The 27,358-nt window shown below is 37.6% G+C and overlaps 2 protein-coding genes and 1 non-coding gene across 5 annotated transcripts; 1 reads left to right on the top strand and 2 right to left on the bottom strand.

Moving 5' to 3' along the window:
• Positions 1-399: 399 nt before the first annotated feature.
• On the bottom strand, positions 400-12,023 carry LOC119791185 (cystathionine beta-synthase-like protein). 2 transcript variants are annotated; one of them, XM_038297135.1, is made up of 15 exons: positions 11,868-12,023; positions 8,325-8,613; positions 8,094-8,200; positions 7,797-7,931; positions 7,611-7,690; positions 4,325-4,529; positions 4,145-4,236; positions 3,429-3,554; positions 3,264-3,348; positions 3,073-3,178; positions 2,915-2,992; positions 2,702-2,836; positions 2,499-2,607; positions 1,324-1,408; positions 400-1,110 (listed from the first exon to the last, which is right to left on the bottom strand). In XM_038297135.1, exons 2-15 carry the CDS (start codon positions 8,603-8,605, stop codon positions 980-982), a joined length of 1,755 nt encoding a protein of 584 aa, XP_038153063.1. In that variant the 5' UTR covers positions 8,606-8,613; positions 11,868-12,023; the 3' UTR covers positions 400-979. The 2 variants fall into 2 exon arrangements, with proteins under 2 accessions (XP_038153063.1, XP_038153064.1); XM_038297136.1 differs by having other exon boundaries at positions 8,325-8,607; positions 11,868-12,014.
• An 823-nt stretch (positions 12,024-12,846) lies between these two features.
• Positions 12,847-12,918, top strand: trnae-uuc. The gene has a single exon. It is a non-coding gene; the product is annotated as a tRNA-Glu (tRNA).
• A 2,441-nt stretch (positions 12,919-15,359) lies between these two features.
• Positions 15,360-25,936, bottom strand: LOC119791188 (splicing factor U2AF 35 kDa subunit). 2 transcript variants are annotated; one of them, XM_038297141.1, is made up of 8 exons: positions 25,801-25,936; positions 22,917-23,004; positions 22,564-22,630; positions 20,248-20,297; positions 19,781-19,879; positions 19,323-19,456; positions 15,735-15,827; positions 15,360-15,656 (listed from the first exon to the last, which is right to left on the bottom strand). In XM_038297141.1, exons 1-8 carry the CDS (start codon positions 25,842-25,844, stop codon positions 15,548-15,550), a joined length of 684 nt encoding a protein of 227 aa, XP_038153069.1. In that variant the 5' UTR covers positions 25,845-25,936; the 3' UTR covers positions 15,360-15,547. The 2 variants fall into 2 exon arrangements, with proteins under 2 accessions (XP_038153069.1, XP_038153070.1); XM_038297142.1 differs by lacking the exon at positions 25,801-25,936 and adding an exon at positions 20,927-20,994 and having other exon boundaries at positions 22,917-22,989.
• Positions 25,937-27,358: the final 1,422 nt, after the last annotated feature.

The raw sequence follows: 27,358 nt of genomic DNA, 5'->3' as shown, positions 1-27,358 counted from the left end.
TGGTGTTGCTATTTTCCCTTATGCACTACTGTAAAAATGTATTGATATATTCTCAAGATATACAGTATTTATATTGTAAAAGCACTGTACAGTACAGTATTTTATTTGTTTTTGCAAGTCTGTCACTTATTCTGTTATTTCTATACACTTTATAAAGTCCACATTGTGTGACCACTTTTGCTAAAATCTTTTGTTGCTGTAACACCATAATTTCCTCATTTTGATTTTCTATTGTATTCCACCCAGCTTTACAAAATTGGCATAATGGTGAACTATTTTCTATATATTCCTCAAAATAAAATAAGCAGTTCTACCATAAAAAAAAAATGTAAAAGAAAAAAGGCAAGACAGGAGCTTTAAGATCCCACCAGTCAGCTTTTAGCATCTTCACCACAGTTGTCTGGTTTCACTTTGCTTAACCTTTATTCTTTTTCATACATTCATTGAAGAAAAGCAATGCGATACAAAATATTTCCTCCAAGACAAGTCTAAGATTAAATAGTCAAGATTTCTTACAGTTGCCTGGCAGACAAGAAAAAGATACAGTAAACTCACAATGTATGCCTATGTACAGTCCATTTCTCAGATGTGGCCATTTTTTTTTTCTGCTTCGTGCAGAAACACCACAGTTTTACAATCAAACAGTTAAAGCACAACTCAAACAGCCTCTGATGAGACGTTACAGAAAAGAAATAAGCCGTTCAGAAATAAAAAAAAAAAACTTAAGAAAAAGCTTTAAGTATAAACAATGATAAAAAATAGCTTGCAGGAAAAACTAAAACTCCACAAAAGCTCAATTATTTAGATTTCCTTATTAAAAACATTAAATCAGAACCTAAAAGAATATTTCTCTTAAACTCAAAATAGGAAAAAAACCACAATCGAACACTTCAAAGCTGTTTTTTTCTATTGCCAATTTTAGAACAAGTCCGCTGAACTCATCAGTATTTACCCTTTTATTTTTGTGCAACACGGCTGATCACAGCTCGTCAGTGGACTCCGACACGGAGCGTTCTCGCTTTTCCCGGCAGGTGACGAAGTTGAGCAGGTCGACGGCCGTCACCACGCCGAAAACCATCTGCTTTAGTTCGGTTGAGCCATTGGTCAGGTCTGAGGGAGGAAAACACTAATATTACCACGGATTCCTAAGGTCAAGGTTCTCCAAACTTGGTTTCCTCCCTTTGATCAAAAAGAGGCCGACCCGCAGAGTTTAACCCTTGAAAAAAAATGTTGATTTGAAAGACTGGCAGGTTCATTAGAGGTCAGCTGGAGTCACCGGTCTGAGCAATAAGATTAGCATATCTAAGGTTTCTTTAAACTTACATTGGATCTGTTCATGCACCACCAAGGCAAAATGATCCGTTTCCAGGATGTGAGACAAGTTCCCCAAATTATCATTCAGGCGAATCTGTAAACAAAAACAGTAAAAAAAACAGAGAAACAGATTATTTCAGAGTAAACACAAAAATAAAGCTCTTTTTTTATAGTAAATGCAAAAATAAAACAGATATTTTAGCTGCTATGAATGCGAGTTTTAACACAATTTTTATGGTCATTTATAGACTTAAAGAAATAGGGAAGAGTTCTTATGTTTAACACAATTATTAGAGCATAAACCTTAAACCTGAAGACTTTAAGAAATTATAACAATGCCCCCCCCAGCCCAACCCCAATTAGGTTATATTTTCTGTCATGTTTTTTTTTCTATTAGCAGGATTACTTGAAAAGTCATGAATAGATTTTAATGACATCTTTACTAGAGGTGTGCATCAGGTCAAGGAATAATTCATTAAAATTTGGTAATGCTTCAGACCATGTATCAGTTTTAGCTATAGGTGTAAGTCACCATTTAAGGCTCAATTTGCTGCTGGGTCGGTGTTCTCAGAGTGCCTTTCTAATAAAAATACATTTCCCGAGCAACATTAAAGAGGATAATTTACAGGTTCATGTATCAGATATTGTATGAAGATGCTCTAGTCATGAGATTAAATAATCCCCCATTGTTGTCTTAATGTGTGTGTGTACCCATCTAGCCCTCAGAGTGAGGATCATTTTTCCAATTTCACCATCAAATTGAGGACCAGTTGTTGCAAAGTGAGGACATTTTGCTGAACCTCACATGCTATTTTGCTAATGGTTAGGTTTGGGGCTTAGGCGTCAATGGGTTAGGGTGAGGTATGCAGAGGCAATGGTTAGGTTTATGGTTAGTTTTGGGGCTAGGGCATAGAAAGGGTTAAAAATAACTGAAAACCAACGGAAGTCAACACATGGTCCTCACTAGAATGGCAGAACGAGTATGTGTGGGTCTGTGTGTTAACACTGGTGATAAGAGTAATTATGCTGCAGGAAAAACAATCTTAATGTTTGAGGTTGGAGAATGAAAGCATGTCAGACATCTCAGGATGCTATACATCTAGCTTAGTCTTAACGATTCAGAAATGTAAACATATGGCGTTTAAAATTCCTCTCTTCAATCACCAACTAGCTGATTAGCGCACCTGTTTGAACTGTTTGTAGAGCACTTTGCTGACGGGATCAGACAGCTTGATCTTCCCTGCCAGAATTGATGACAGCATGTTTCCTAGTGTCACCATCCCAAGGATTACCCTACAGAAAAAAAAAAAAGGAACAGCCATCAATGGTAATTTTGCTTCTCTATTGATTCCCGACTATAACAGGTGGAGCAAATGTCTCCTCTCACCCTGCTTCGTCCACTACAGGCGCCTGGTCGAAGCTCATCTCCTTCAGGATCTTGATGCTCTGCTGGCAGGTAACTGTGGGCAGGACGGTGAGAGGGGCCGACAGGTTCAAGCTCTGCACCTTCAGATTCCACCACCTAACAGAACAGGAGAAGTGATGCTTCTAGTTGCTGTGTGATTCAACTCTTTGATAAAAAGCGTTTTTAAACACATACCAGGGCTTCTTCACCATGATGTCCTCCTCTCTAAGGAAGCCTTTGTGGACCATCCATTTGTCGCTCAAGAACTTTGACCTGCAGGAGAGAAGTTAAAGGTTGAGGCGGTGAAACCACATCTAAGGTTTTTCTAAAGAAATAATATGATGCTTCCTCACATGTAGTTGCGGATGGAGTCCGGCAGGATGACCACGCAGCGCTGGCCCTCCTTCAGCTCTTTGGCAAACTTCACAGCAGCAGCCATGGCGGTCCCAGAGCTGCCTCCTAGTGGACAAAAAAAAAGAAGAACGAAAACATTAGCTTGTCAACTCAATTAAATTCTTTGCTTTAACTTGAAATGCAAATTTACCGCAGAGCAGGCCCTCATCTCTGATGAGCATCCGAGCCATGTTGAAGGACTCCTCGTCGTTAGACTTGTACCAGGTATCAACCACCTGGAAAAAAAAACAATGTTGTGAAGAATGTGCTTTTTCTTTTAGTAAAAAAAAAGAGGAAAAAAGTGGCTGCAACTCACAGATCTGTCAAGCACGGTGGGGATGAAGTCGTACCCGATCCCCTCCACCTCGTACGGGCCCTTATCAGTCTTATTGATTTCCTCAGGCTCGGCCAGGATGGATCCTTCTGGGTCGACGCCGATAATCTGTCCACATTATTACAGAGAGACATTAGTCATGGAATAGGAGCTTTTCTAGAGGGAAGGAAACAAAGAAGGAAGGAAAAAAGGAAACAGGAGGGAGGAAGGAAGGGAGAGAGGAAACAAAGAAGGGAGGAAGGAAGGAAAAAAGGAAACACAGGCGGGAGGAAGGAAGGGAGAGAGGAAACAAAGAAGGGAGGAAGGAAGGAAAAAAGGAAACACCGGAGGGAGGAAGGAAGGAAGGGAGAGAGGAGACACAGGAGGGAGGAAGGAAGTAAAAAAAAAAGTTATCATGATACAAACACCTCAAAAAGTAAGAAAACTGACGAACAAAAGAAAACGAGGAAATATGGAAGGAGATGTCAGTCAGAAATTATGGAAGCAACAAGAAGAAAATAGAGGGAAGTAAACAAGGAAGAAAGTGTAGAATAAGAGTTCAGACAGAGAATAACATCTGGAAATACACTTCCATAAAAACATTTTGTTCTTTCTACATATCCAGACAACCATACTGGAAGGAAAAGAGAATTTGGAGAAATGAATCCACACTTTTCCAGGCATTTCTTATCCCCACTGTTTAGTAGAATTTAGCTTACTTTGATGTTTGGGCATCTCTCCTTTAGTTTACGAGCGATGCCTGTAATCGTTCCTCCTGTTCCTGCTCCTGCCACCAGCATGTCCACTTTACCTGTTTGGACAGAGAAGCAAACAGTGAAATTACCTCATCAAAAATGTTAGAAGAACATGACTTCCACTAAAAAAGCGTTTGACTGCACCATCGCACTGCTCCAGGATCTCCTCGGCCGTGGTGTCGTAGTGGGCCAGGGGATTGCTCGGGTTGCGGTACTGGTCCAGAATGTGAGAGTCTGGGATCTCGTTCTTCAGGCGCCAGGCCACGCCTACGTGAGACTCAGGAGAATCGAAACGAGCGCTGGTGGGAGTTCGGACGATTTCGGCTCCAAGAGCTCTGAGGACATCCACCTGAACAGAAAGGGGTGGGGGTATATAATGAAGAACATATGTTGGTACATCCACCTTGTAAGAGTCAGCCTTTTGTTTCCCTTTGCTGGATCTAAAGTTTACAAACGGTACAGGTAATATTGCTTCTCAATGATCTTCAATCACAACTGTATGCTTTGTTCGCCATCTAGTGGGTAACTGGTAAATTACAACTAGAGAAAAAAAAAAGACCAGCTGTCTGCAAACAGGCAACACAAAGCTAAAGGGGGCCAACACTTCAAGACTTTACAGACTCATTGGCTCTGTTCGAAAACCTAGGACGGGTCCTCCAAGGACGCGGTCTACCTAGACTGGATCCTTCGAAGTCCTTGAAAATAAGGAGACCGGAAGAGTTTAGGCTGTGAATTCGACCAAGTCTACCCTTCGACGGGTTTTACCACCGTATGCTCTGTTGCTTAGCAACCGTAAACGTTGACACACAAAGCAGGAAAAGAATGAATACAGAAGTTTTCAAAACTGTTTATTTATTTCTTTTTTATTGTGAAGTGAACAAAGACTACACTCACAAGAATCCAGAATGGAATAAATGTTCCAACAGCCGGGAGCAGGAACAAATCAAATCAAATGTAATGATAATAACCTTAGTCAGTTAAATAACCTGCTGCTGTCATTCTGCACATCTCTGATGTTGCTGCTATTTTCGAATATCCATTACTGTAAAAATGTCCATAGCTGCATATTGGTTATTTATTCTCCAGTTTTATATTGTTAAAACACTTTACAGTATTTTATTGTTTATATTTTAACTCTTCCCTATTATGTTATTCTTATACATTTTTTTAAGGTCCACATTTGTGTGACCATTTTCAATAATCTTTCTGCTGCTGTAAATTTCCCCATTGTGGGACAATAAAGGGATTTTCTATTCTATAAAAGGGGTAGAAAGATATAAGTAAATCTAAACAATGTATTTATAAAAAATATATCTGCAAAATCTCTAATATTCAACAACAAAAAATACGTAGTTAAGCATATTGTGCAAAACAGCAATAAAAAGATAAAAATCCTATCAGATTTATAGTCCCCACCCTGCAAATATATTAGAATCTGTCCTTAAATTCCAGCCAAACCCATTTACACAGTAACAGATTAAAACCTTTAGATAAACCAAACATTACCGCCACATATCTGACTCAATAACCATTAAAACAACTATTTTTCATTAATCTCAGACGGAACTATTAAATGACTTGTATTATGTTAAACTGAACTTCCAATTTTCACCACTGTTCGGCGCCAAGTAACCTTTACTCTGATCACAGCTTGCTTGGTCTGGCAATGAATCCTGGGATATCCAAGAATACCGAGGATACATCAGACCCGTCCTTCAAATCGGGCAAAAAGAAGGACGCATTTTAAGGCCGCATAACAAGGACTCTTGGAATCCGACCAGACCTCGGCGCCACGCTATGACGTAATCGGCCTTCGAATCCGGTCTTCTAAGGATGCGTCCTAGGTTTTCGAACAGAGCCGTCATCCTGGTAAAAAAGGAAAGACTCGCAGGAAGGAAGGAAGGAAGGAAGGAAGGAAGGAAGGAAGGAAGGAAGGAAGGAAGGAAGGAAGGAAGGAAGGAAGGAAGGAAGGAAGGAAGGAAGGAAGGAAGGAAGGAAGGAAGGAAGGAAGGAAGGAAGGAAGGCTGACAGCAGCAGAAGCCATCAGATCCTTATAACCTTCAGGTGGTGTCATACAACATTTGGGGGATTTTTCCACTTTCAGACTGAGCTTCTGGTGTCAAATAACTGCTGAGACACTTTGACCAACTTATTTGTGACCTCGTGTCACCGTTACTGAGGTTATGTTTACATTGTAGCCGAGTGTCTCCTCATTTTGAAATGATCTGCTTCACTTTTACTGTCGGACTCTACCTGTTTTTTGGAAATTAAAACATTTTGCTCCATCAACTGTTAAAAAATCCCCATCTTTCAGAAGGGCTCTCAATCATGCGGTGCCACAGAGTCAGTGTGAATTGATGCATTGATTAAAACGGCTTCTATTTGCAACAGATTGAAACACGAGGATAAAGAGGACGGGAAAGGAATCCAGACAACAAGCTTCTTCCCCTCCACCATTAGACCGCGGAATGTTAAAAAAAAAAGCACCAAATATTTGAGATATGATTATAAAGTTTTCAGTGTTATGTTTAAATCTGATCCCCATGTTTATATTTTATCACTGCTGCACTTTAAGAAATGGAAATGTTTTGAGAGCTGTACTGAACGAAATTTTGTTTTGTATACACTCTGTGTGTACAAAATGGCAAAGTTCAAGGAAACAGAAGGACAAAAAGCAACGAGGTAAGGGAGTGAATGAAGTATGGAAAAGGAGAGAAAGAAAGCAAGAAAATACAAAAACAGGAAAGGAGAGGAAGGGTAAAAACTGGAAAGGAATCATGCAAAAAAGAAATTGGTAACAAAAAAAGGATTATAAATAGAAACATAAGGATGAAAGAAGACATGAAGGTGAAAGGAATCACAACTTCTAGGACAAACTTCAACCCTCATCGTAATGCAGGGGACCAAAACATCCCGCCTGGTCCGCCAGGCCAACAATGACCCTAAAGAATCCCTTTTCAAAGGCATGGGCCAGTATTGGGGGGTATTGCAGGCCAACAACGACCTCAAGCACTCCCCATTACTGTTTTTTCACTTCAATTTGATTTTTTTTCTAAGCCATAATAAGGCTTAGTTGGGCTACTTTATAAAGCTTGGAACTTAACGCTAATCCAGACATTTTGAACTGAGAAAGTTCCCTAGATGGGACACGAAACGTCTTCAAACCTGGAAAACAAATCCAGTGGATTGTTTTTTAACTTTTTTTTGGAACGTACAACTTCTGGTAAAACACAAGATCAAATGTACATTTTTTTCCCGTATTTTTTCTAAACAATCAAGAACTGGGTGGGAAAACATTCCAAAATAACTAGTTTTCCAATCTGTGAAGAGGTCATAACAAAAAAAATATATATAATAATAATAATAATTGCAATCTTTGGTTTACAAAACTTCAACCTGCAGGTACCTGACCCGGCCCAACAGAACTCACCTTCTCCATGCTCATTTTCTCAGGCATGACGATGATGCAACGGTACCCTTTAACAGCAGCAGCCAGAGCCAATCCAATACCTGAGGACATGTGAGGAGTTTTTACAGCACCGCTTTTCTAAACCATTCTACATTCCAGTCATAGCTACACAAAAGCGTTTCCTGGCAGCACATGCATTGAAATTACCCGTGTTTCCTGAGGTGGGCTCTATTATCGTATCCCCAGGCTTGAGGTCTCCGGCTTTCTCTGCATCTTCTATCATCCGCAGACTGATCCTGTCCTTCACACTGCCTCCGGCGTTGAAGAACTCACACTTGGCCACTAAATAAAAAACATTCAATCAAACCTAGATCATCTTTTGTCCTTTAAAGAACTATACATCAAACACACCCTCCCACGTCTACACACTCCTCACTGTATCCCAAAGCGACAGGTTTCACCTGTTCAGCTGATGTGTCTTGGCTTGTGTGGGAAATAACTCACGTATTTCGCCTTTGATGCCAAAGGCTTTGGGAATCTTGTTGAGTCGCACCATAGGAGTGTCGCCAATCCTGTGTAGAATGTTGGGAAGGATTGTAGGAGAGGCGGCCCTGATGGAGGGGGAAGCAAAATGGAAAAATCAACAACCTTTTCTGATTTGGGCTCATGTGCCGGCTTGCCTCAGAGCGAGTCACCACTGGCGTAAAGTTCAAGTAAAAGAAGAGCGGCTCTCACTTTGAAACGTGTGCGTGGGGGGAGTCGGACTTAGAGGCCTCCAGACTCCATGTGCAGCGGCTTGGGAGGTCTGGCCGGATCCACTTCCTGTCCACAGCCGGGTTTTTCGTTTTAATCTGAATGGTCCTGCTGGAGTCGTCGAGGTCCTCCGGCGTGCTCCCGTTGACCGGGCAGGAGCCGTCGCGGAGCTTGCCGCCGCCGCCGTTGGTGTGGGCGTGCAGCTTGGTGGAGTGAGGGCACACTTTGACGGAGGCCTCCTTGGGCGAGGGAAGAGACGGCATGGCTTAGGCTGAACAAAAACAGGAAGCAGGATTATGTAACGGTTCAACGCTTTATATAAACAGATAAAGGAAAATAAAACCTCTATGGAGTTTTGTTGTGTCAAAAAAAGGCATCCAGAGCAAAAAGTTTCAAATCTTTGGGACTCAATGGCTTGAATAGAACATATAAGTAGGAATGGGATAAAAAAAAAAACAAAAAAAAAAAATAACAATTTTCTGGTGTTTTAATTTAGCTTTTTAAAAGCGTATCGACATCAAATAACAGGAATTTGAATATAAATGCCATTAATGTGTCCATACCTCCGAATACAAACATTACACAACTTCCTCATCCTAATGCTGAGTCATATCAGCAGAGAAAAACAAGCAGGATCCTGCTTTGGCCCCTTTGACACTATAAACACCTTCACACATCCTCTAAAAGCGTCACGAAAGTTGGTACCAGTAGCCGTCTGCTTTGATCTACACTTGAAAACAGAACCGAGACTAAGAAAGAAGAGGGAAGGCTGGCTGATCTGGCGCCAGCTAATATTGCATCAGCTGTTACACAGAACAAAAGGGAAGAGTTGTTAGTTATTAACAAGAAAAAAAAAAGAAATAATCCAAGGAATTATTCCATATTTCCAAATAAACCTTAACCTGGAGACGAGTCGTCATTAAAGCTACACCGCTGATCACTGGTTATCAGCTAAATGCTGATATTTCCAATGTTTCATATCTACCTCACACATACATAGAAGATACGTATGTTCTTTTTTTTTCAAAGAAGGGCTCGTCGTCAAACCAACAGAGCAAAGATTCATCAGGGGCCCACATGGATACGGCTGCCTAGGACCCCCAGCTAAAACAGCAGCAGATGAGCCGTCTCTAACACAGGACAAACATCAGAGGCCAGACGTCATGGCCGAGGGCCCCCGAGGGTTTAAACAACCAGGAAAAAGGACAAACATAAACCTTTTTTCCATCCACTTTTTTCTGATGCATTTAACCCCCCCCCCCCCCCCCCAAAGCACACATGTGCCGACTCCATTTTCACGCTCGCTGCTGCTAATTAAAGTGACAAGATCTACAACTGCTGGTGTAAATGTGGCGAGCAGCGTGTGGTTGGCTTGACAGGGTTCAACAAGGTAACTCGACCCCCCCCCCCACCTCTGTGACCGGGAGCGGGGTGAGGGAACAGAGCCAGGATTACCCACAGAGAGACCCATTCACCCCCCAACAAAGGATCACCACATTAAACCCAATCTAATAAGAAATCCCTCACCAGACGGGATTTAATCTGATTAATATTGAAAAATCACCTTTGGCCGGATCTTCTGATTCGTGTGTTAGGTAAGGTGAAGAAAGATGGTTACATTTTACATTATTTAATTAAAAAAAACTTTTTACTTTCAATTAAAAAGGTCAAAATGTTTATATTTTTAAACGTTTTTGTTTAACTTAATAAAATGATAGTTGTTCTTTCTCTCTGTACAGTAACAAGCTCTATCTAATTATTTATTGCAGCCATATTAAAAGAATTTATCCCATTTATTGTACTTTTAAAGATTAGAAACTGGAACTTCATTTTAAAAAAGGTAAAAATGATGAATAAAGGATGCAATCATAAGATTTTTTTTTTACTATTCTGTTTTTGATGGATGACGTATAATCTAAATCTATTTATCTTTGTAAAACAGTTTTTTTTTCATAATGGGTGGAGCTTCTTTAGGTGTTTTTTTTAATCACCATGACTGTGCATTTTTTAATCAGGAGCAGCAATATTTCTTTACACCAGTATATCCTTTTTAGACATGGGTGAAAACCATGTCTCCGTCCATCTGATCGGAAGCTTGCAGCAACAAGTGGGGGAGGGGCAATGCTGCTTCACAATTAAGAGTCAACTAAGGTCACTCTGGCAAATGTTAAAAAGACAGTTTGATGTTGCAACTTTTAAACAATTGCCTTGTGAAAGCCCGAGAACTTAACCAGAAGCTGACTGGTGAAATATAAATGAATTAATTTGGACATTAAGTTACTTAAAAAAAATAAAAATAAATCTGGCTCAGAAATACATATTTTGAAGGGAAAAGTTTTCCTTATTTTTAAAGATTTAAACAGCCTTTTGTCATTTTCTTAAATTTTTTTAAGTATGATTATTTTCTTTAATATGAATTAATGAAATTCAGCTGTTGGAGCACACATAAAGAAGAATAGTTTATATCTAGACTAAGGGTGTGCAAAATAATCGTCAAATCGATGCATCGTGATTCTAATTTTTGTGATCTACTGAATCGATTCTTGAAGGCAAGAATCGATTATAAAAAAAAAAAAAAATGAACAAATAAAATACATTAATGGTTGGCGCACATCAATCAAACCAAGTGGAATGCAACTTCCAGTCCAGCAGATGTCGCTGCGGATGTGTTGACGCCTGCTGCTTTGTGTCATAAGCATGTCCGGACTGATTATCCTCATTTTGTTATTTTAAGTTTGATGAATCCTAAGATCTTTTTGTTAGTGTGTCCATGCCAGTAATAGTAATATTTCTGTCCAGTATTTGTTTTCATGGCAACACCTCCACAAGTAATTTAAATAAATACAGCTATGTATGAATTCAGTTGCTTTCAGTTATGTATCAATTGAAGACACTATCCAGATCACACCCAGCCAGTCAGCCACTGGTAAGGGGTGTATCTTTTTCTTACAGTGTTCAGTGAAAATATCCCAATGCATCGCAATATTTCAAGTATCGTGATGCATCGTGATAGAATCGCATCGTGGCATGTGAATCGTGATTCGAATCGAATCGTGACTTCTTTGCCAATACCCACCCCTAATCTAGACATCAGGAATGCTGCCTTAAAAACAAAACACACATATATATATATATATATCAAAATGAAGAGAAATATTCATGAGCATATACATCTGAATTTCCTGGAGAGCATAATCAATTAATACGCAATTAAAATATAGGAATAACAAAAAATGTGAATTGAACAAAAAAATCAAAAGAACTTTTTTTTTGGTTTATATACCTTTTTTTCTGAAATAAAATTATATTTTAAGCTTAAAAGATTAACAAACTGAACGAATCATTAAATGATAGTTGATAGTTAATTGAACTGATAGCATCCCAAGCAGAAAGCCTGCACTATGCAGGGATATTGCATCATCTCACCGTCCTTCAGAGCCCCTTCCCACAGAGCCAATGCCCACAAACCACGTCTCTTCCATCCTCCCCAGTCTTAATTCTCTGTATCCCTCCGCTTTCACTCACCTGGAGGATTAAAGGCAGCCAGAAACAGTTCTGGAGGAGAATAAAAAATTTGCTTCAGGACGAGATGTGAGCTCAGGACCCCAAGCAGCGGAATGAGGAGCTTCCGGGAGGTACAGCGGTTTAGGAACGGATTGCGCACGTGTGAAAAACGGAGAGGACGCGAGTAAAGCCGCGATCTGATTGGCTGTCGCGTGGGCGTCTGTTTGGACGGCGCCGACCAGTCAACGAGGAGATTTCTCCGATACGGGGTTTGGGAAAAACAGGGTGGCTTTTTTCCCCGCAACACCTGTTTACCTTTCACTTACCAAACACGCATCGTTTGTACGTGGTTGAGTGTGACATCTTGATGGCTTCTCACGAGCTTTACCTTTGCTATCAGAATGTTGAGTTGACAAAAATAAAAAGATGATGTAAATTTGGATTTACTTTACAGGTTTTGTCCTTCTCCACAGTTAAGGATATAATACGGAAGAGGATAAGGGCCACTGAATAAAAAAAAAGACTTAACTGATTTTTACATTTTATTTCAGTATAATATTTTAAAAAAAGTCAGAATTCTGACTTTAATTTCAGAATTCAGACTGAATGCTGCCAGCTAACAAACATGTTAGCATCAAGCCGCAGTCATTTCTGTTTTAGAGAATAATCTAGCTCTCTTGTTTTAATCACCTCCTACCCTTCTATTAATGAAATAGCATCACCGGGGACCACTTTGGCACGTAAAAAGGTGCCTAATTCTGTCATTTTCCACCAATATGTTACAAATCTTTCTCAGTGAAGCTGTGTGCTCCTACATCCCTTCCTTCGTGGTGCCCATCTACATCAAGATCCAAAATTCGTAAATTAAGTCAGAAATGCGAGAAAAAAGTCAGAATTCTGAGAAAAAAATGAAGAATAGAGACATTGAAACCAGAATTATGAGGAAAAACGTCGGAATTCTGATCGATTCTTATTGAAGACAGTGTACGATGATTGCACTTCCCATATGGTCTAGCGGTTAGGATTCCTGGTTTTCACCCAGGCGGCCCGGGTTCGACTCCCGGTATGGGAACGTCTGTTCTTTTACCCAGATGCGTCACAGGAAATCATTCCTGCCTGTGGTCATCAATCGCTACCAGGGGCGGATTTAGGAAATTTGGGGCCCTAGGCAAAGACAGGCAGGGGGCCCTTCTGAAATAAGAAGACAAAACATAAAACAGACCTATTCTGAGAGAAATGTTAATAGAATAGACATCCATTATCTGTTTTAGGTTTTGTCCCTCTCTTCTTGTCCCTTTTTCCTCTCTATTTATCAGCGTACTGATGGCATTTTAGCCAAAGGATTTTTATCAAAAACATAATTAATGTGCACAAAAAAGGAATAGTTGTATTAACCATACATGTAAACAGAGTTTTATGGGGCCCCCTGGAACTTGGGGCCCTAGGCAACTGCCTAGTTTTGCATAATGGTAAATCCCCCCATATCTCTACAACACCTCCCTCAAGTGATTCAGACACCCTGCCTCAGTAATTGACATTAAAGAGAAGTTAAAAGGTTGTCCAGCATCCCAGGTAAGACATTTATGTCACATGACAGTTGGTAGTCCCTATTAAGGTGCTTTTTGTCTGGCTTTTTAAAAAAAAAAAATTTTTTTATCACAAATTCATTCTGTGATCTTTAACTTCCTGAATAACTTTTAAAACAATCTATTTTCCTTGATGGTCAGGTTGTGTACACTTGTGGCTGACATTGTTACTGCTTTTAATTAAATAAACAGGTAATATTGTGGGGAGGTTTTAACCAAAAGTATAAAATATGTCCATTTCCAAAACCTACCAGGTCTGTAATTAAAGGTTTGTTCTTCACTGAACTATTTTAGCTGAATATTTCCTTTAGCTCCATTTCAAAAGCTGTAATTAATAGCAAATATTTATTTTTGGGCAGGCTTTGGTCCTGTAACACCCTGCTCTCTGGTGATGGCAACATTTCAACAATAGATAGAAGAAAGAAGCCTAATAGTGAAGAAAAGGGATCCAGAGGGAATGAAGGGAAAGGATGTGGGACACAGGCAGGTAAGCAAAGAAAATGCAATAAAAAAATGGAGAAAACCTGAGCTCAGGAGGTATACTTTTTTATGCAAGCAAAAATCAAGTTTTATAAATGGAAATGTGTAACATTAAATTTTAATAATGCAATCCATAAATTAAAATTTGACATACATATTCTTTTAAAAATGGCTTTTGGAAGTAACTTCACAATTTTCTCAAATGATTTCCAATTATTTTTTTTCAAAATGTATTTGTCAATTTTTTAAAATGTTTTTAGGTTTAATATTTTCAAAAGTGTTCTTAATAATTTTATAATTTTGGTTTCTTTAGACTAAGTTACAAATTGCTTTTCACAGATCACATCCTCTTCACTTTAGACCCGTTACAGATGCTCCATCTTGATGCACACATTGACCAATATATTATTACAATGCACTAACATTCATTGTTCTGCACATTTTTGTTTAAAAGTTTTTTTCCCTCCTTGCACTGATACATCTTAACATTTATTTCAGCTACAATGTCATCCTCATCAAAAAGCTGTATGCACTCTGTTCATACAAAATGAGTTTATCCAAGAAAGGAACAAGTCTCATTTCATACGAAAAGCCTGTCCCCAGAAGTGAAGCAAATGTGATCTACAAAAAGCATTTTAAAAAAGAATGAAATTCCTTCAGATTAATCTGAATATTTTCTTTTTGAAAAAAAAAAAAAAAAAAAAAAAAAATTAGAAAAAATATATTTTGAAAAAAAAAAATTTTTTTGGACAAAATTAGCTGCTTTTGCAATTTCCCCACAAATCGTGTTCTTTGCTTGCAATAAAAATGGAGCAAAATTTACTCCATAGAGACACTAGGAACAAGAGATAGGACATGAGGAAGGTAAGGAGGAAAGGCACAGAAATGAAGAAGAAAATAAATCACAGAAGGAAGAGTCAAATAAAAAAATATGAAAGACATGGAGGTGAGAGAAAGGAAAGGAAATAAACTGGGAATAAAGGATAAAACAATGTTTTCCCCTGCTCTATTTGTTTCTACTATCCACACCTGAAAAGCTGCTTAAACCAGCTGTGGTTGTTGATATTCTAAAGGACACCTGGTCATAACTGTGACAGACTAACATGAAGCAGCCCCCAAGCTCTCATTATGACTTAACCCACAATAATATTTATTTTTCTAGTTATGGTTAGCCTCGCTAGTGACCGCAACATTTAAAGAGCAAGTGGTGTCCTGACTTTTAGTGGCAGGACAGTTGATTTAATTCCAGCATCTATATCCTGGATTACAGCAGATCACACACAGATTATTTCATTTGATCTGGTTTGAATGACTTCTAAGAACAAAGACTCAGTTTCAGATGCGAAACAGGAATCTGCAGTGTTACCTTTATACGGGACATTATGCATAAAAAATGGCATCACTTTTTCAGACTTTATGTATAAAGAAAAAGTTCCATGTCATCATATTCTGGCGGTGCAGTTACAAATCTGTTTTATTGAGAAAGCGACACAAGCTTGTCTTTTTAAAAAAAGCGAATAAAAGAAAATAACAATTTCAACAATTTACCAAAAGAAAAAAGGGGGGAAAAAAATTAAAACATCATCACTGCTGAGGGTAGGAAGGAGGGATTCAATGCATCAGTGCCGGCTTCTTTCAGAACCTCCCAGAACGCTCCCGGTCCCTCGACTTCCGCTTCTCGCGGTCCCGTCGTCGATCCTTGGAGCGGGAGCGTCGTTCTCGGGAGCGGGAACGAGAGCGGTGCCTGTTGGAGAACAAACAGCTCATTTAAAACCTTTAAACACTCTCCCTACAACATTTCTCTCCTCTGAGGGTTCATTACTTTTTCCTGCGGCGACCGTAGAGCTCCCTACGAAGTTCCCGTGATATGGGTTTCAGATGCATGAAGTTGCAGAAGCCTCCTCTGGTGCATTCCCTGTGGGAAAGTCAGGGACATGAAAGGGTTTAAATTCCTGGTCTGGTTTCAGATGGAGCTCTACCATAAAACGCTCCCTCCTAGTTACACATGCCAACAGAAAAAGCCTCAAGTTTTATCTCCTGCAGCGACTTGCAGACAAACAAGCCAGAATCAAACGGAAAAACACAGAAGGACACAAAGCTTATCTTGGTTCTGAATAAAATGTGATCATTTACACAAACACACTGCAGCTGGGACAGTTTTACTCCTTCAAAAGGGAAACTTTATGACTCTTTGCATGCTCTCAGAGCTGAATGGATCGTCTTCTGCCTCGTCAGATCTCTATATACTCTGGTAAAGTCATGCAAGGTTTCAGTGCTTCTCAGATTTAAAAGCAGCAATGCAGGCCAACAAGTAATTCAACCTCAGATAAGCAGAAAACAGTGAAGCTTTGTCAAAGTGTAAACCAACACAAAAACCCCTTTTTTCTACACATACCAGATCGCCTACTTTCCCCACTAAAATTATATGAGGAAAAAAAATCAAGATGAAGACAAATGAGTTTATAGAAGAGATATTGGATAAAATGGTATTTTGGCAATTTGTCTGGTCAGGATTGAGGTTATATTCATTAATAAGACAGCAGGTTTTTCTTTAAGATGTTTGAAAAGGTGAAAAATACTATAAGAGTTTTTTTTCCTTTCGTTTCCATTTTTGCTCATGGAAAAAAAAAGGAATATGTTTGCTTTGTTTCTCTTATATCCTCATAGCTTTGTATTTAGTAAAAAAAACATAGGAAACAAATAAAAAGTGGGTTCTGTAGCTTGCTGATTAATATCCTCACACTGTCTAATCAAAGCTGGTAATAAACACTTGTTCCTGCATGCTGACAGAGGTAAGTACATGTCGATTCATAGAGGCTTGTTCTAGGTTAAAGGCTATCAGAGCATTAAAGATTTATGGCCTTAGAAATGAAAACAAAGAGCAGATTTATAATGAGTAACAACATTGTTCTCTAAGGTCCGGTCCAGACAGTGAAGGCCAAACGCTACAAGCAGTGGTCCAAAAACTATTTAACCCTTTCCACAGCCCTGTGCAACTATCTGGCTCATTTTGTTCATAGATTTCATCTAAAACAACTGAACGCTGCAACTAATGATTATTTTGCTAATCGATTCATCTATTGATTATTTTTTTGATTAATAATCGGACTGTTTCTTAAAGAAGATTTTTTTTTTTTTACTGAATTAAACCAAGTGAAGCTAAAACTTTTCCAACGGAGGAGTTCTGGATAGAGAATATTAGACAAAATTTATTATTTTTTTAATCTTAAATGCAAAATGTTTACATATGTTTTTAAAACTTCTTTTGTTGTGTTTTAGACTCTCTAAACTCCAATCCAGTTAATAGTTTCAGCCCTAATTAGAGCCACTGGAACTGTTGGAATTATTTCAGTGCTGCGTTCAACAAAGCCGATACATGTGGGGTTCCTCAAGGCTTTATTCTGGGCCCACTTTGAAGAAATGCAGAAAAGACCGATTTTAATCAACTGCAGTATAAATTTTAATAAGTAAGTGAATAAGTATGTAACCTTTGACTTTATTAGCCCCCCGATTATCTTAGAAAAGGAAACATAGTGTTTCTAATAAAAACAGAACATTTAACAGGTATTAATAGTTCCATTCTCAGTAGATTATTTTGTAAAGATGCATTTCTCCTCTATAAAACATAAACACACAAAAACACCCAGCCTAGTGTCGTTTAACCAATTAATCTGCATTTGATTATAGTCTGCCTTATAATTTATTTATAATAAGACTATAATTTACACCAAATCTAGTAATATCTAACTATTCAAAATGGGCACTGGTCAATATCAGGTGATTTTATTCTGTTATGCTTTTTTATGAAGCCTTTCAGTCCCGTTTGCAAAACTCGTGAGACATCCACAGAACATACCATCTAAGTTCATTGTTTACCCCTAAAAAAGGATTTTATTTTGAGGGAACAGCTGAATATATCCTCAAATTATCTTTGGCTAAAGGAATATTCTAAACCGCCAAGAGGCATATTTACCAATTTAAAAGAGACCTAAAGCACAAGCTAATTACTTTTATGATCATTTTATGATGCAGTATGAACCAAACATAAGCACAGAGAGGAATTTGGTTTTTAAACTTATACGAAAACAAACTTGAAGTAATGGAAAAGAACACTGGGTAACAGAAGGGAACACCAGGTAAACAGAAACAAGCGCAGGTAGTAATTTTTGAAAGCGTATGTGTGTTTTTTCTGGTTTGCCCTCATTAGCTCAGATTTCTGATTAATTTCCACACAGCGAGCTGCGACTTCCTCAAAGGTAGGATAACACTGAGAACTTAAAAATGATTCCACAGAGAGTCTTTGCACTCTGCATAGAAAAACCTATTGACCTGGATTTTGTGAACCTCGACCACTAAACAAAGTGGGGAGAGCAGCATATTTGTGTTCAAGGCTCTTCAGCCTTTTTAAATCCTGATGGAAAACGTCATCAGTAAAAGGTCTACCTTTGAAGTCATTATTGTCTTTTCATCTAAGAAGATGCTAAAATGTCCCTGTATGTCTAATAATGGTGGATTTTTTGTCTTTTAACTTTTCACCTCATTCCTTTATTTCCTAAAATAACCATTAATGTCTAAACTAATTATCTTACCATGCCTCCATAAGTACCATGCTGATATGCATTGCAGGGTAAGTAAATTACATCTATCCTATTACATTAGTCATATTTTAGTTTTTGCAGCTAGCACAGATAGCAAGCTGGGTTATGGCACGGAAACCCTGTTAGGTTATTAGAATTGCTTTATTATCTTATTTCCCCCCCCCTTATCTTTGTAGATAAGCTAAATGGAAACGTCAGTAAAATAAAAATTTACATTTTAATAATTTATAGAACAGCTGTGGCGCATAGGGAAACACACCATACACAAAATTAGCTGATGAGCTCAAACTTCTGCAAGAATTTCATTTCCCCCCCTTTTTTCCAGTTTAAATTCAGTCATTTTAAAAGAATTCATTTTATTGCTTTAATAATAGCGTGATACCAGGATTGTTTTTATGCTCAAGGTTATCTAACCACCAGATTTTCATAACGGCCTATACTCATCTGTGACATATGTTAAAAGGGATCAGTTATAAGTTAAAAATGAAATAAATCCTAACCGCACTGCAAAAACTGAAATATAAAAAGTGGATTTTCTGTGAATTTTAGCAGATAAGATAATGTTAACAGAGAAATATTTTCTTTTAAATAACAATAACAAATCTCGGTTGTCCTATTTTAAGTGCAAAACATCTAATCATGCCATTTAAGGGCAAATATACTCTTTCCATTGAGAGATTATGTAAATTAGCAGCTCAAATTGAGGGTAAATACAGATTTAAGGTCTTTTTTTGCAGTGCAAACTGATGTGGGTTTTTTTTTCTAATAAAAAAAAAAATGTGCGCATTGTATGATGATTTTTGTGGACTCACCCCATCTCATACTGGCGGCAGCAGGCTTCTCTAAAGTCGGTAACTGGAGAGAGCTCTGCGTGGATGGGCTGAGCGTTGAACCAGCGGTTATTCAGGTCCATGACGGCTTTCTCTGCATCCTCCTCACGACGAAACTACACACCGTAGAGATGGAAGGAAAAGTCAAACCCATTAAAAACAAAACAAAAAACCCTCAAAGCTAAACTTTTCCTGATAAATCAGAGAATGTATCTGGCTGACAGAAAGATTTCATTATTAGGTCACTAAATATTTCTCAGTTGTGTGTAAAGTACCGATAAATGAAGCACCCTTAACTTTTTCCTCTAATTATTCTGACTTTTGGCATTAAGAGATCCGTTTGGTTGTCCTACCTGACCTAAAGCAGGAAACATTAGCATATAATAAATAACCTTAGCAAAATTTATCTGTATGTTTGCATTTAGCTGTATTTCACTCACCTTCACATAGACATTTCCAACCAGATGATCACCTAGGTTATCACAGACATTCATCTCCTCCACCTCTCCATACTTCTCCTCCATCTCCGTGAACACCTCCTACACACAAAAAAAAAACAACCAACATTTAGCTCATATTTTAATACAACAAAGTATTGCTTATCAAAAATCAGACAACAATCTGCCCATATTCATATATATCTGAAAATCAAACAAAAAGTCTTAAAGCTTAGAGTCACCATATACCAAAAATTTCCATTACTAGGAAAATAAAAGGTATTGCACAATTCTGGCTCCAGAACCCATTAAATTAACCACCAATCAGCAAAAAGGAGACGTTTTGGCCGCTCTTTTTTGCTTTCTTTTAATGCTGCAACATCGTACAAAAGGCAGATAACAGGGTCAGTGACGTCACACGGTGCAACATCTGAGTCAGCAGAGAGAAACGAGCACCAACGGTCGCTCACCTCAAAGAACTCGTCGTAATGTTCCTGCATTTCCACATCGCTCACCGCACCTGCAGAACGTCAACAACAGACAGTAAAGGACGAGCTGGATGGACAGAACTGTTAGGAGTCTTCAAATGGTAAACATACTGCGCCTTGAACAAGCAATCAGACCCCCTGGACCTTTTTTCCCCACTTTTCATTACAACCACAATCACATAAATGCATCCCAAACCTCTGAGACTAAAGTTTGTGGTTGCAATGATCAATCAACGGTTTAAAAGCTCAGGGGGTGTGAACACTTTTCAAAAACACTGTAGGAATGTTCACATACTTTAATGAATCTAACTCTCTCAGAAGCAGAGTCAAAACAACGTTTATCCCTCCCATTTTCAGCTTGTTTGTGGTGCTTAGCTTTAAAATGACTTTAGCCAAACTCTGACCCTTTTTTTTTCTTTTAGCTGAACTATTTGCACAACTGTGTCATGACAAAGACACACTGACCAAATTTGTAAGTTGGCTCTAATGAATGACAAACAGGCCCAGAGGACATGCAAAACAGCATGAGGCCAGTGTAGCTAACTCTAACTGTAGTTTTTTTTCTCTCAGTACGCTGTAGCAGTTTGGTTTGGGGAGGTATAATAAAATGAATTGAGTGCAGTCGGTGCTGGAGGGTCCTGTGGATAAAGATAGAACTTACAGTGTAAACCATCAGCGGACTGGGCAGTTTTGAAGGTTATGAAGGTAAATGTTCAAGAGGGAAATGGTCTGAAATACAAAACATAAGCTTCTGTGATAAAAATCCAACCAAATACGAAGCTGGGGAGGGAAAAGAATGTTATTAGGTATGTTTTGCTAAAACTGCTTCGAGTGACGGCTAAGTGGTTCAGACATTAAGCTGTATCTAAAAGGACGATCTTATTTTGTTTTTTTTGCTTAAGTTGATACTTTAGTCGTCTTAAATCTGCCTTGATTATCTTAACATTTTAAACATAAAAATACAGGTAAACAACCAGAAGGAAAAGCCTAACCTGCCTGGGATGCCTGGGATGTTTTTAAGTATTAAATGAAATAAACCTGATATAAACCTTGAAGCATGGAGGCAGAAGTGTCATCATCTGTGGATGCTTTGCTACACAGGGACCTGGCCTGCCCTCCCTCATAGATCTAACTATTAATTTGACATTTTATATTTCTAGGAAACTTTGTACTGTCTGTATACATAAGTGAAATGTAAAACAGAGACGGAGAATTTTCACTTTGCCAAAATATATAAATAAAAGTCCAGATCTTGATCTCATAGAGCTGCTTCACGGTGACTTAAAGGATGAGATGTTAACCTGTCACAGCTAATAGTTGGAGACGTGCAAACTAAATGGCTAAAATTGCATCTCCTTGAAGTTATTTAACCTCTGGTCTTCTTTAGCTTATTGATGGATCTATACCTTCGATGTATGAGAACAACTGGCACTTTTCTGAGTTAAACTCACGATAAAGATGAAATGGAAAACCACTTTTTTCAATTTGAGCGTTGATATTAAGCCCTTATTGGGGTCCAATAACATTAGCATTGAGCTATCCGTTTACTAGTGCGTTCTTCAGCACTGTTTATCTTCTAATGTTTGCGACAGGTTAAAGAAGGGTCTTATAACAATAACGAATGCAGCATAGGCAGGAAAAATGTTTAATGACTAGAAAAATACAAAATGGCTAGCCCTGGTGGAGCTAGCGAATCCGTACCCTGTACGGTTTTGGGGTGTGAAGGATACATTTGCATTAAAAAGACGGGAGGACAATGAGGCGTCTTGAAGGGTCTTAACAATGGAGCCAAAAGGGGATATGATGAGGTATAATAATAAGGATTTAAGGCAAAAAAATAAGCATTTCCTCCTCGTTTACGACTCAAATGAGTGCCTAAAAAATAAATAGGAGGGAATCGAACGTATAATGTATCCTTTAAGCTTTAAACACATTTTTAAATGCTATTGTTGACTATTTCTACTCACCTTAATGTTGATTTTTGCATTTTTTGGTAGATTTTTCATTTAAATATTAAAAATTAACACACCTACCTGTATGAGGCCTGACACCTCTTAACTAAGCTCCTCATGTTTACTACAGACAGCCCCACCTCCTGCTTCTAAGTACACTAATCAGCACTACTTGGAAGTGCTGTTTTCTTTTATATCATATCGCTGTGAGTCACGCAAAGTTTTCCTGCCAGATACATGTCTAATTTAGCTGAATGAGGACTGAGTTTTTGGTTAGGGGCTAAAGCCAGCTAACAGGAATAAGGAAGAACCTCAGAAGAATTGAGGAAAAACCTGTTTGGCTTACAGCGAGAGGCGTCTGCAGTCTGAGCGCTGTTCTGAGGGTTGCGGTAGATGTTCTGGATCAAGATGGTCTGCAAGAAAATAAAAAATAAATAAATATCTGGTGAAACTGGTTAAATAATCATGTTTTATAATTAAACAACCTTTAAATCTGGATGGATAAAATACCCCCAACCCCCCCAAAAAAGTCTGAAAGATATGAACTTCACTAGAACTCAAGTCAAATGGAGCCATAACCCGACACCACACGTCTGGTATGTATGGAAGTGATTGTCGGAGCCGAAAGGTTCACAATGTTTTTATTACAGCCCAGAAAGTTGTTGAATAAATAATAATTTGTAGGGTTATAAAACTCACCTGGCTGAAGGTTGGTTTGTTGTGCAATCTTGAGCAACGGTCTCCATGTCTGCAGGCTCCGATTTTGAAATAAAAGGAACAATTTACCCTGAAAGAGAGTTTAACCCCATTAAGAAAGACTTTACTAAAGTATTCAGCTGTAATATACAGAAATATAGTCATTGCTCATGTAAACAAATCTGTTAAGGTCTGCTATGTTCCCATCCAATCATGTTTGATCTTTTATTTTGATCCCAACAACAATCAAGGGATTCAAGTTAAAAGCATTTGCTAATATTGTGTCATTATCTAAATGTAACAGCTCTGATAGCACTGCAATGCGGAAGTGGAGCATTTATGATCCCTTTCTACATTTAATATGATTAACAGGTTATATTAAACATCACAACCAAGAGTAAAGGAATGGATCAATTAAAAAAGAACACTGAAAATGCATAGAGCAGAATAAAAAACTATAAGTGTAAGGTAATAAGTAAATGGAAAAAATGTTTACAGTTAAAAGTGGAATTTCATACATACACCAAAAAAGAGAAGGTTTTGCCCCAATCTGAGCTTTATTGTTTCCAGAAGCTTTTAAAGCTTTAAAACCAATTCAGTTTTAAAGTTATGAACCTTACACAATTTTGTAAGCAAGCTTAAAACTTCAAGGCTAACATCTTGAGATGTAAAACTCACTGTTATCTACTGCAGCTAAAGACCTACAACATGATACCGCCGCCCTGATACTTATTGTTAGGTCTTCCTCTGCCTTGCTAATCAGCTTCACCTTCACACCCAAACATGTTAATCTCTGGAACATAAAACATCTTCCTTCCATTCCCTCTGCACATGTATTTTTGGTTTATCGTAGCCTAAATTTTTTGCTGCAAGGAAAACTTTCACCCGGGATCTGAAAGTAATCCATGGCTGTCAGTGTGATACATTAGACTGTAAAAACGATGTGCAAATAAGTTAAAAACTGTTAACTTAAGTGTAGTTTCCCTGAATTTGAGTATGCAAATAAGATGGTTTGCCAATGGAATTAGTATTTTTACTCTTAAAATAAGATAATTAGATAATATTTACTACAAATAAGATAATGAACTAATTTTTTCTTAATTTAAATGTAAATTATCTGGTTCCATTGGTAAAATGTCTTAACCTGACTACAGCCAGATGCATGTCTCACTCCGCCATAGGAATTGCCTTTACTGAAGGCTGGGCCTTATCAAAACTCCTTGCATATGATTGGATAAGCCACTTGTCTGTCATCTTTATTGACGTGCTATTTCAACCACTCACACCGAAGCTAACCCGTGACGCTGTGAGAGGAGGAGCCATTTGGTAGATCAAGCTCTTGCCAAATCCGGTCGGGAGAAGGCCGAAAACATCGTTTCCACCAACAAAAGCCTTCAAAGCCGTTCTCTGATGTTCTTTTAATTAAACAATATCAGATAGATTGGACAACACAGAAGAAATAGCAGCATCAATGCTAACGCTTGCTTCCTCAATGCGAGCCGCCATTGTTGTTGGAATCTCACGGTCGCTTCTCCACTCCAGGACACACCCGCCCTGCGTCCTGATTGGACAGACCATAAATTCGGTTGGGGAAATCACTTTCAATGAGCGGGTTCCCAGATGTCTGTGAGTGGAGCTGGGCGGAGCGAGACATGCATCTGGCTGTTGTCAGGTTAAAAATGTCTAGGTTGCCTCCTCAATTCATGAAAAAATTCACTTATTATGAATATAAAAATGGCTCATTTATATTTCCATTTCTTGTAGTGTACAAAACATAATCTAAAAAAACACACAAGCAATATGAAAATATTTTTAGATAATTAATTGAACAAAGAAACTTTATCTGTCTCCTTTCTCTACTTCCCTCTTGTTAGTAGCTAACTCAGGCTCGGCACATAATTTACTGTCTAATGTATGCGATACATGTGTAGCTAAAAGGTGAGCGGCATATAAAACTTGTTCAGTGAGTGTTATGTGCTAAAGTCTGTTCCTATTATTCATGAATGAAGGAACAATATTTTAGATTTCAGTTGATAAGAACCACCCACCTCCATCATTAATAAATACTCCATGATAAAAAGAAACATTTATCATAACTAAACTGCATATTAGACACATTCACATAATACTTTAATATATTATATAGAAAATAGTAAAAAAAAAAAAAAACAAAATAAAAACATAACGACGTATAAATTGAAATGAATTATACTTATAGTTGTAAACAAATAAAAACACCATAAAGAAGGTTATATATAATTGCCTGCAACTGACATTTGTGTTTTGAAAGACAAGATACTGCTTTCTTTTCCCACTGTTATATAAATACCTAGACATGCTAAGTGGCTAAACAGTGTCTCTTAACATGGACGACTTTGAATGAACTGTGACCATGAACCACAATAAATATTTTTCAACTCAATAAAAGAAAAGAACAGCATGAATGAAAGAAGTGAAGGCAGCATTTAATATTTACTGTTCCTTTTTGGAAAAGCAGAACAACTCAACCATCTAGCAAGCTAGCTAGCTAATTAGCCTAGCTAGCTAAGGAATAACCCGGGTTTTAGACTAACATTGCAAAGGCCTTAATTTAGGAATCGATATACAATGAAAGCGGGTGGAAAAAATATAAAATCATATTAGTTCTATAAGAATTTGCCAAAACTAAAAGCCTACATTAGCTTAACTTTGAAACTACATGAGTTTCATTCAATGCGGTAGCTGCCTGTTAGCTTACTCTGGCTAACTATACCTCCTACAGGAATTTTAGAAAGAATGCAGGGTCTAACTAAGGTCCAAGTGATAAATACCAATTCTGCTTCAAACAAACTTTACGTTAAAGTTGCATTGAAACTGTCGACATATACAAATATCAAATAAAACGTACTTGTCTTTTTCTGTACCGAAGATGGATGCCAGATACTCCGCCATTTTCGCCCCGTCCGAGACGTTTTCTTCTTCTTCGTTCTTGTTTTGCTGGCGGGTGACGTCTAACTTTAAGATGTATTATCGCCACCTGCTGTTCTGGAGTGTGGACTAGAGTATCTCCCTTTAATGAAAAAGATTTTAAATAATCCGGTTTCCTTTAAAAATATATATAACTGGTTAGTTATGTTATGTTTAACTAATATTTTGTTAAGTTTCAATGTCTGTATATCATATTTCTTAATTTCTTGTTTTAGCTTCTCTCTACTTACTGTATATTTTCACAATTAATTATTACATGTTTTACTGTTTCCATATCCCTACCACACTCAGAGCTACCGATTGGATGTTTACCTATCAAATGTAAATTTTTATTTAAACCAGCATGTCTTGTCACTACTTGTTTTAAAAATTATCTGTTCTTTTCAATCTTCTAAAAGCTCGATATCTTTTCCTTATTGCTTCACTGCAGTCTTGTGTCCACCAAGGTACCGCTTTCTTTTTGTTCTTACCTTTCCTTATAGGAAATGTTGTTTTTGCTGCTTTCCATATAACTTCCCTAACCTTTCCCTCTTTACTTTTTATATCTCGATTTACATTGAATTAATCTATGTATTTCTCACATGTATATTTAAATATATTCCATTTTGTCTTACCAAATATCCATCTTTCCTCCCTTCAACCACCGTCTTCTCTTTAAAAATAAGGATTTAATACTCATTTGATAACACTCATTATCAAAGAGATATTTTATATTAATAATATACTTTATAAATATATAATATTTAAAAAAATATATTTGTATAATATATTAATATAAAACTTTGTTTTTATCATATTAATATTTATTTGCAAAATATATACATTTGCATATATCTCATCCAGTTTGACTTTAGTTTAAACAGTTTTTAATCAGAATAAATATATGTAATATAACTGAAAGTTAATCTTAGAATTCGTTTTGTTCTTTTAAGGGGTTGTGACATGTAAGAGATTATTGTAATATTATCTCTGACACAGCTTCCATGTGATTAAAATGAGATCTAAGGCGCCTTCTATTCATTCTGACGGGAGCTGTCTGAACAGTGGTCCGATCCAAGATGGCCGCCCACTAGGCACGTCGGCCATTGTCTATGATGAAAACATGGCCAGCTGCTCTGATAGACACACGGTGGCGCTGTTTTTTTAAGCGCAGTAAAATGGAACCTCAAAAAAATAATAAATAAATAAATAAATAAATAAATAAATAAATAAAAAATATATAAAAAAATTAAATATGCGAATATTTCATTTTGTTTGTAATTTTTCAATATTCTCACTTTTTTTCTCGCACCTCAAAATAAATAAATAAATAAATAAATAAATAAATAAAAATAAAATAAAAATGGCCTTAATTCAAAAGTAGATGCATATTATATTTATATAATATTTGGAGTATATTTCATAAGTGAAACTAAGAAAAGTTGAAAAGTGATGCAAATCAACCCAATAATAACAAAATAAAACAAACAAACAAAAAA

Source organism: Cyprinodon tularosa, unplaced genomic scaffold (assembly GCF_016077235.1).
Source record: "Cyprinodon tularosa strain WSP-4 unplaced genomic scaffold, ASM1607723v1 ctg383, whole genome shotgun sequence".
NCBI classification, from domain to species: Eukaryota; Metazoa; Chordata; class Actinopteri; order Cyprinodontiformes; family Cyprinodontidae; genus Cyprinodon; species Cyprinodon tularosa.
This window is presented reverse-complemented; position numbering and strand designations above follow the sequence as displayed.

What these genes read in the sequence shown, in the direction of transcription:
- LOC119791185 (XM_038297135.1), bottom strand. Translation starts at nt 8,605, where the DNA reads ATGCCGTCTCTTCCCTCGCCCAAGGAGGCCTCCGTCAAAGTGTGCCCT. An exon ending in GATCCTGGAGCAGTGCGATG is followed by an intron (nt 4,237 to 4,324) that starts GTGCAGTCAAAC and finishes CTGTCCAAACAG; the next exon opens with GTAAAGTGGACATGCTGGTG. An exon ending in AGAGATGCCCAAACATCAAA is followed by an intron (nt 3,555 to 4,144) that starts GTAAGCTAAATT and finishes TAATGTGGACAG; the next exon opens with ATTATCGGCGTCGACCCAGA.
- LOC119791188 (XM_038297141.1), bottom strand. Translation starts at nt 25,844, where the DNA reads ATGGCGGAGTATCTGGCATCCATCTTCGGTACAGAAAAAGACAA. An exon ending in TTGGAAATGTCTATGTGAAG is followed by an intron (nt 19,457 to 19,780) that starts GTGAGTGAAATA and finishes TACGGTGTGTAG; the next exon opens with TTTCGTCGTGAGGAGGATGC. An exon ending in TGCCGCCAGTATGAGATGGG is followed by an intron (nt 15,828 to 19,322) that starts GTGAGTCCACAA and finishes ACTTTCCCACAG; the next exon opens with GGAATGCACCAGAGGAGGCT.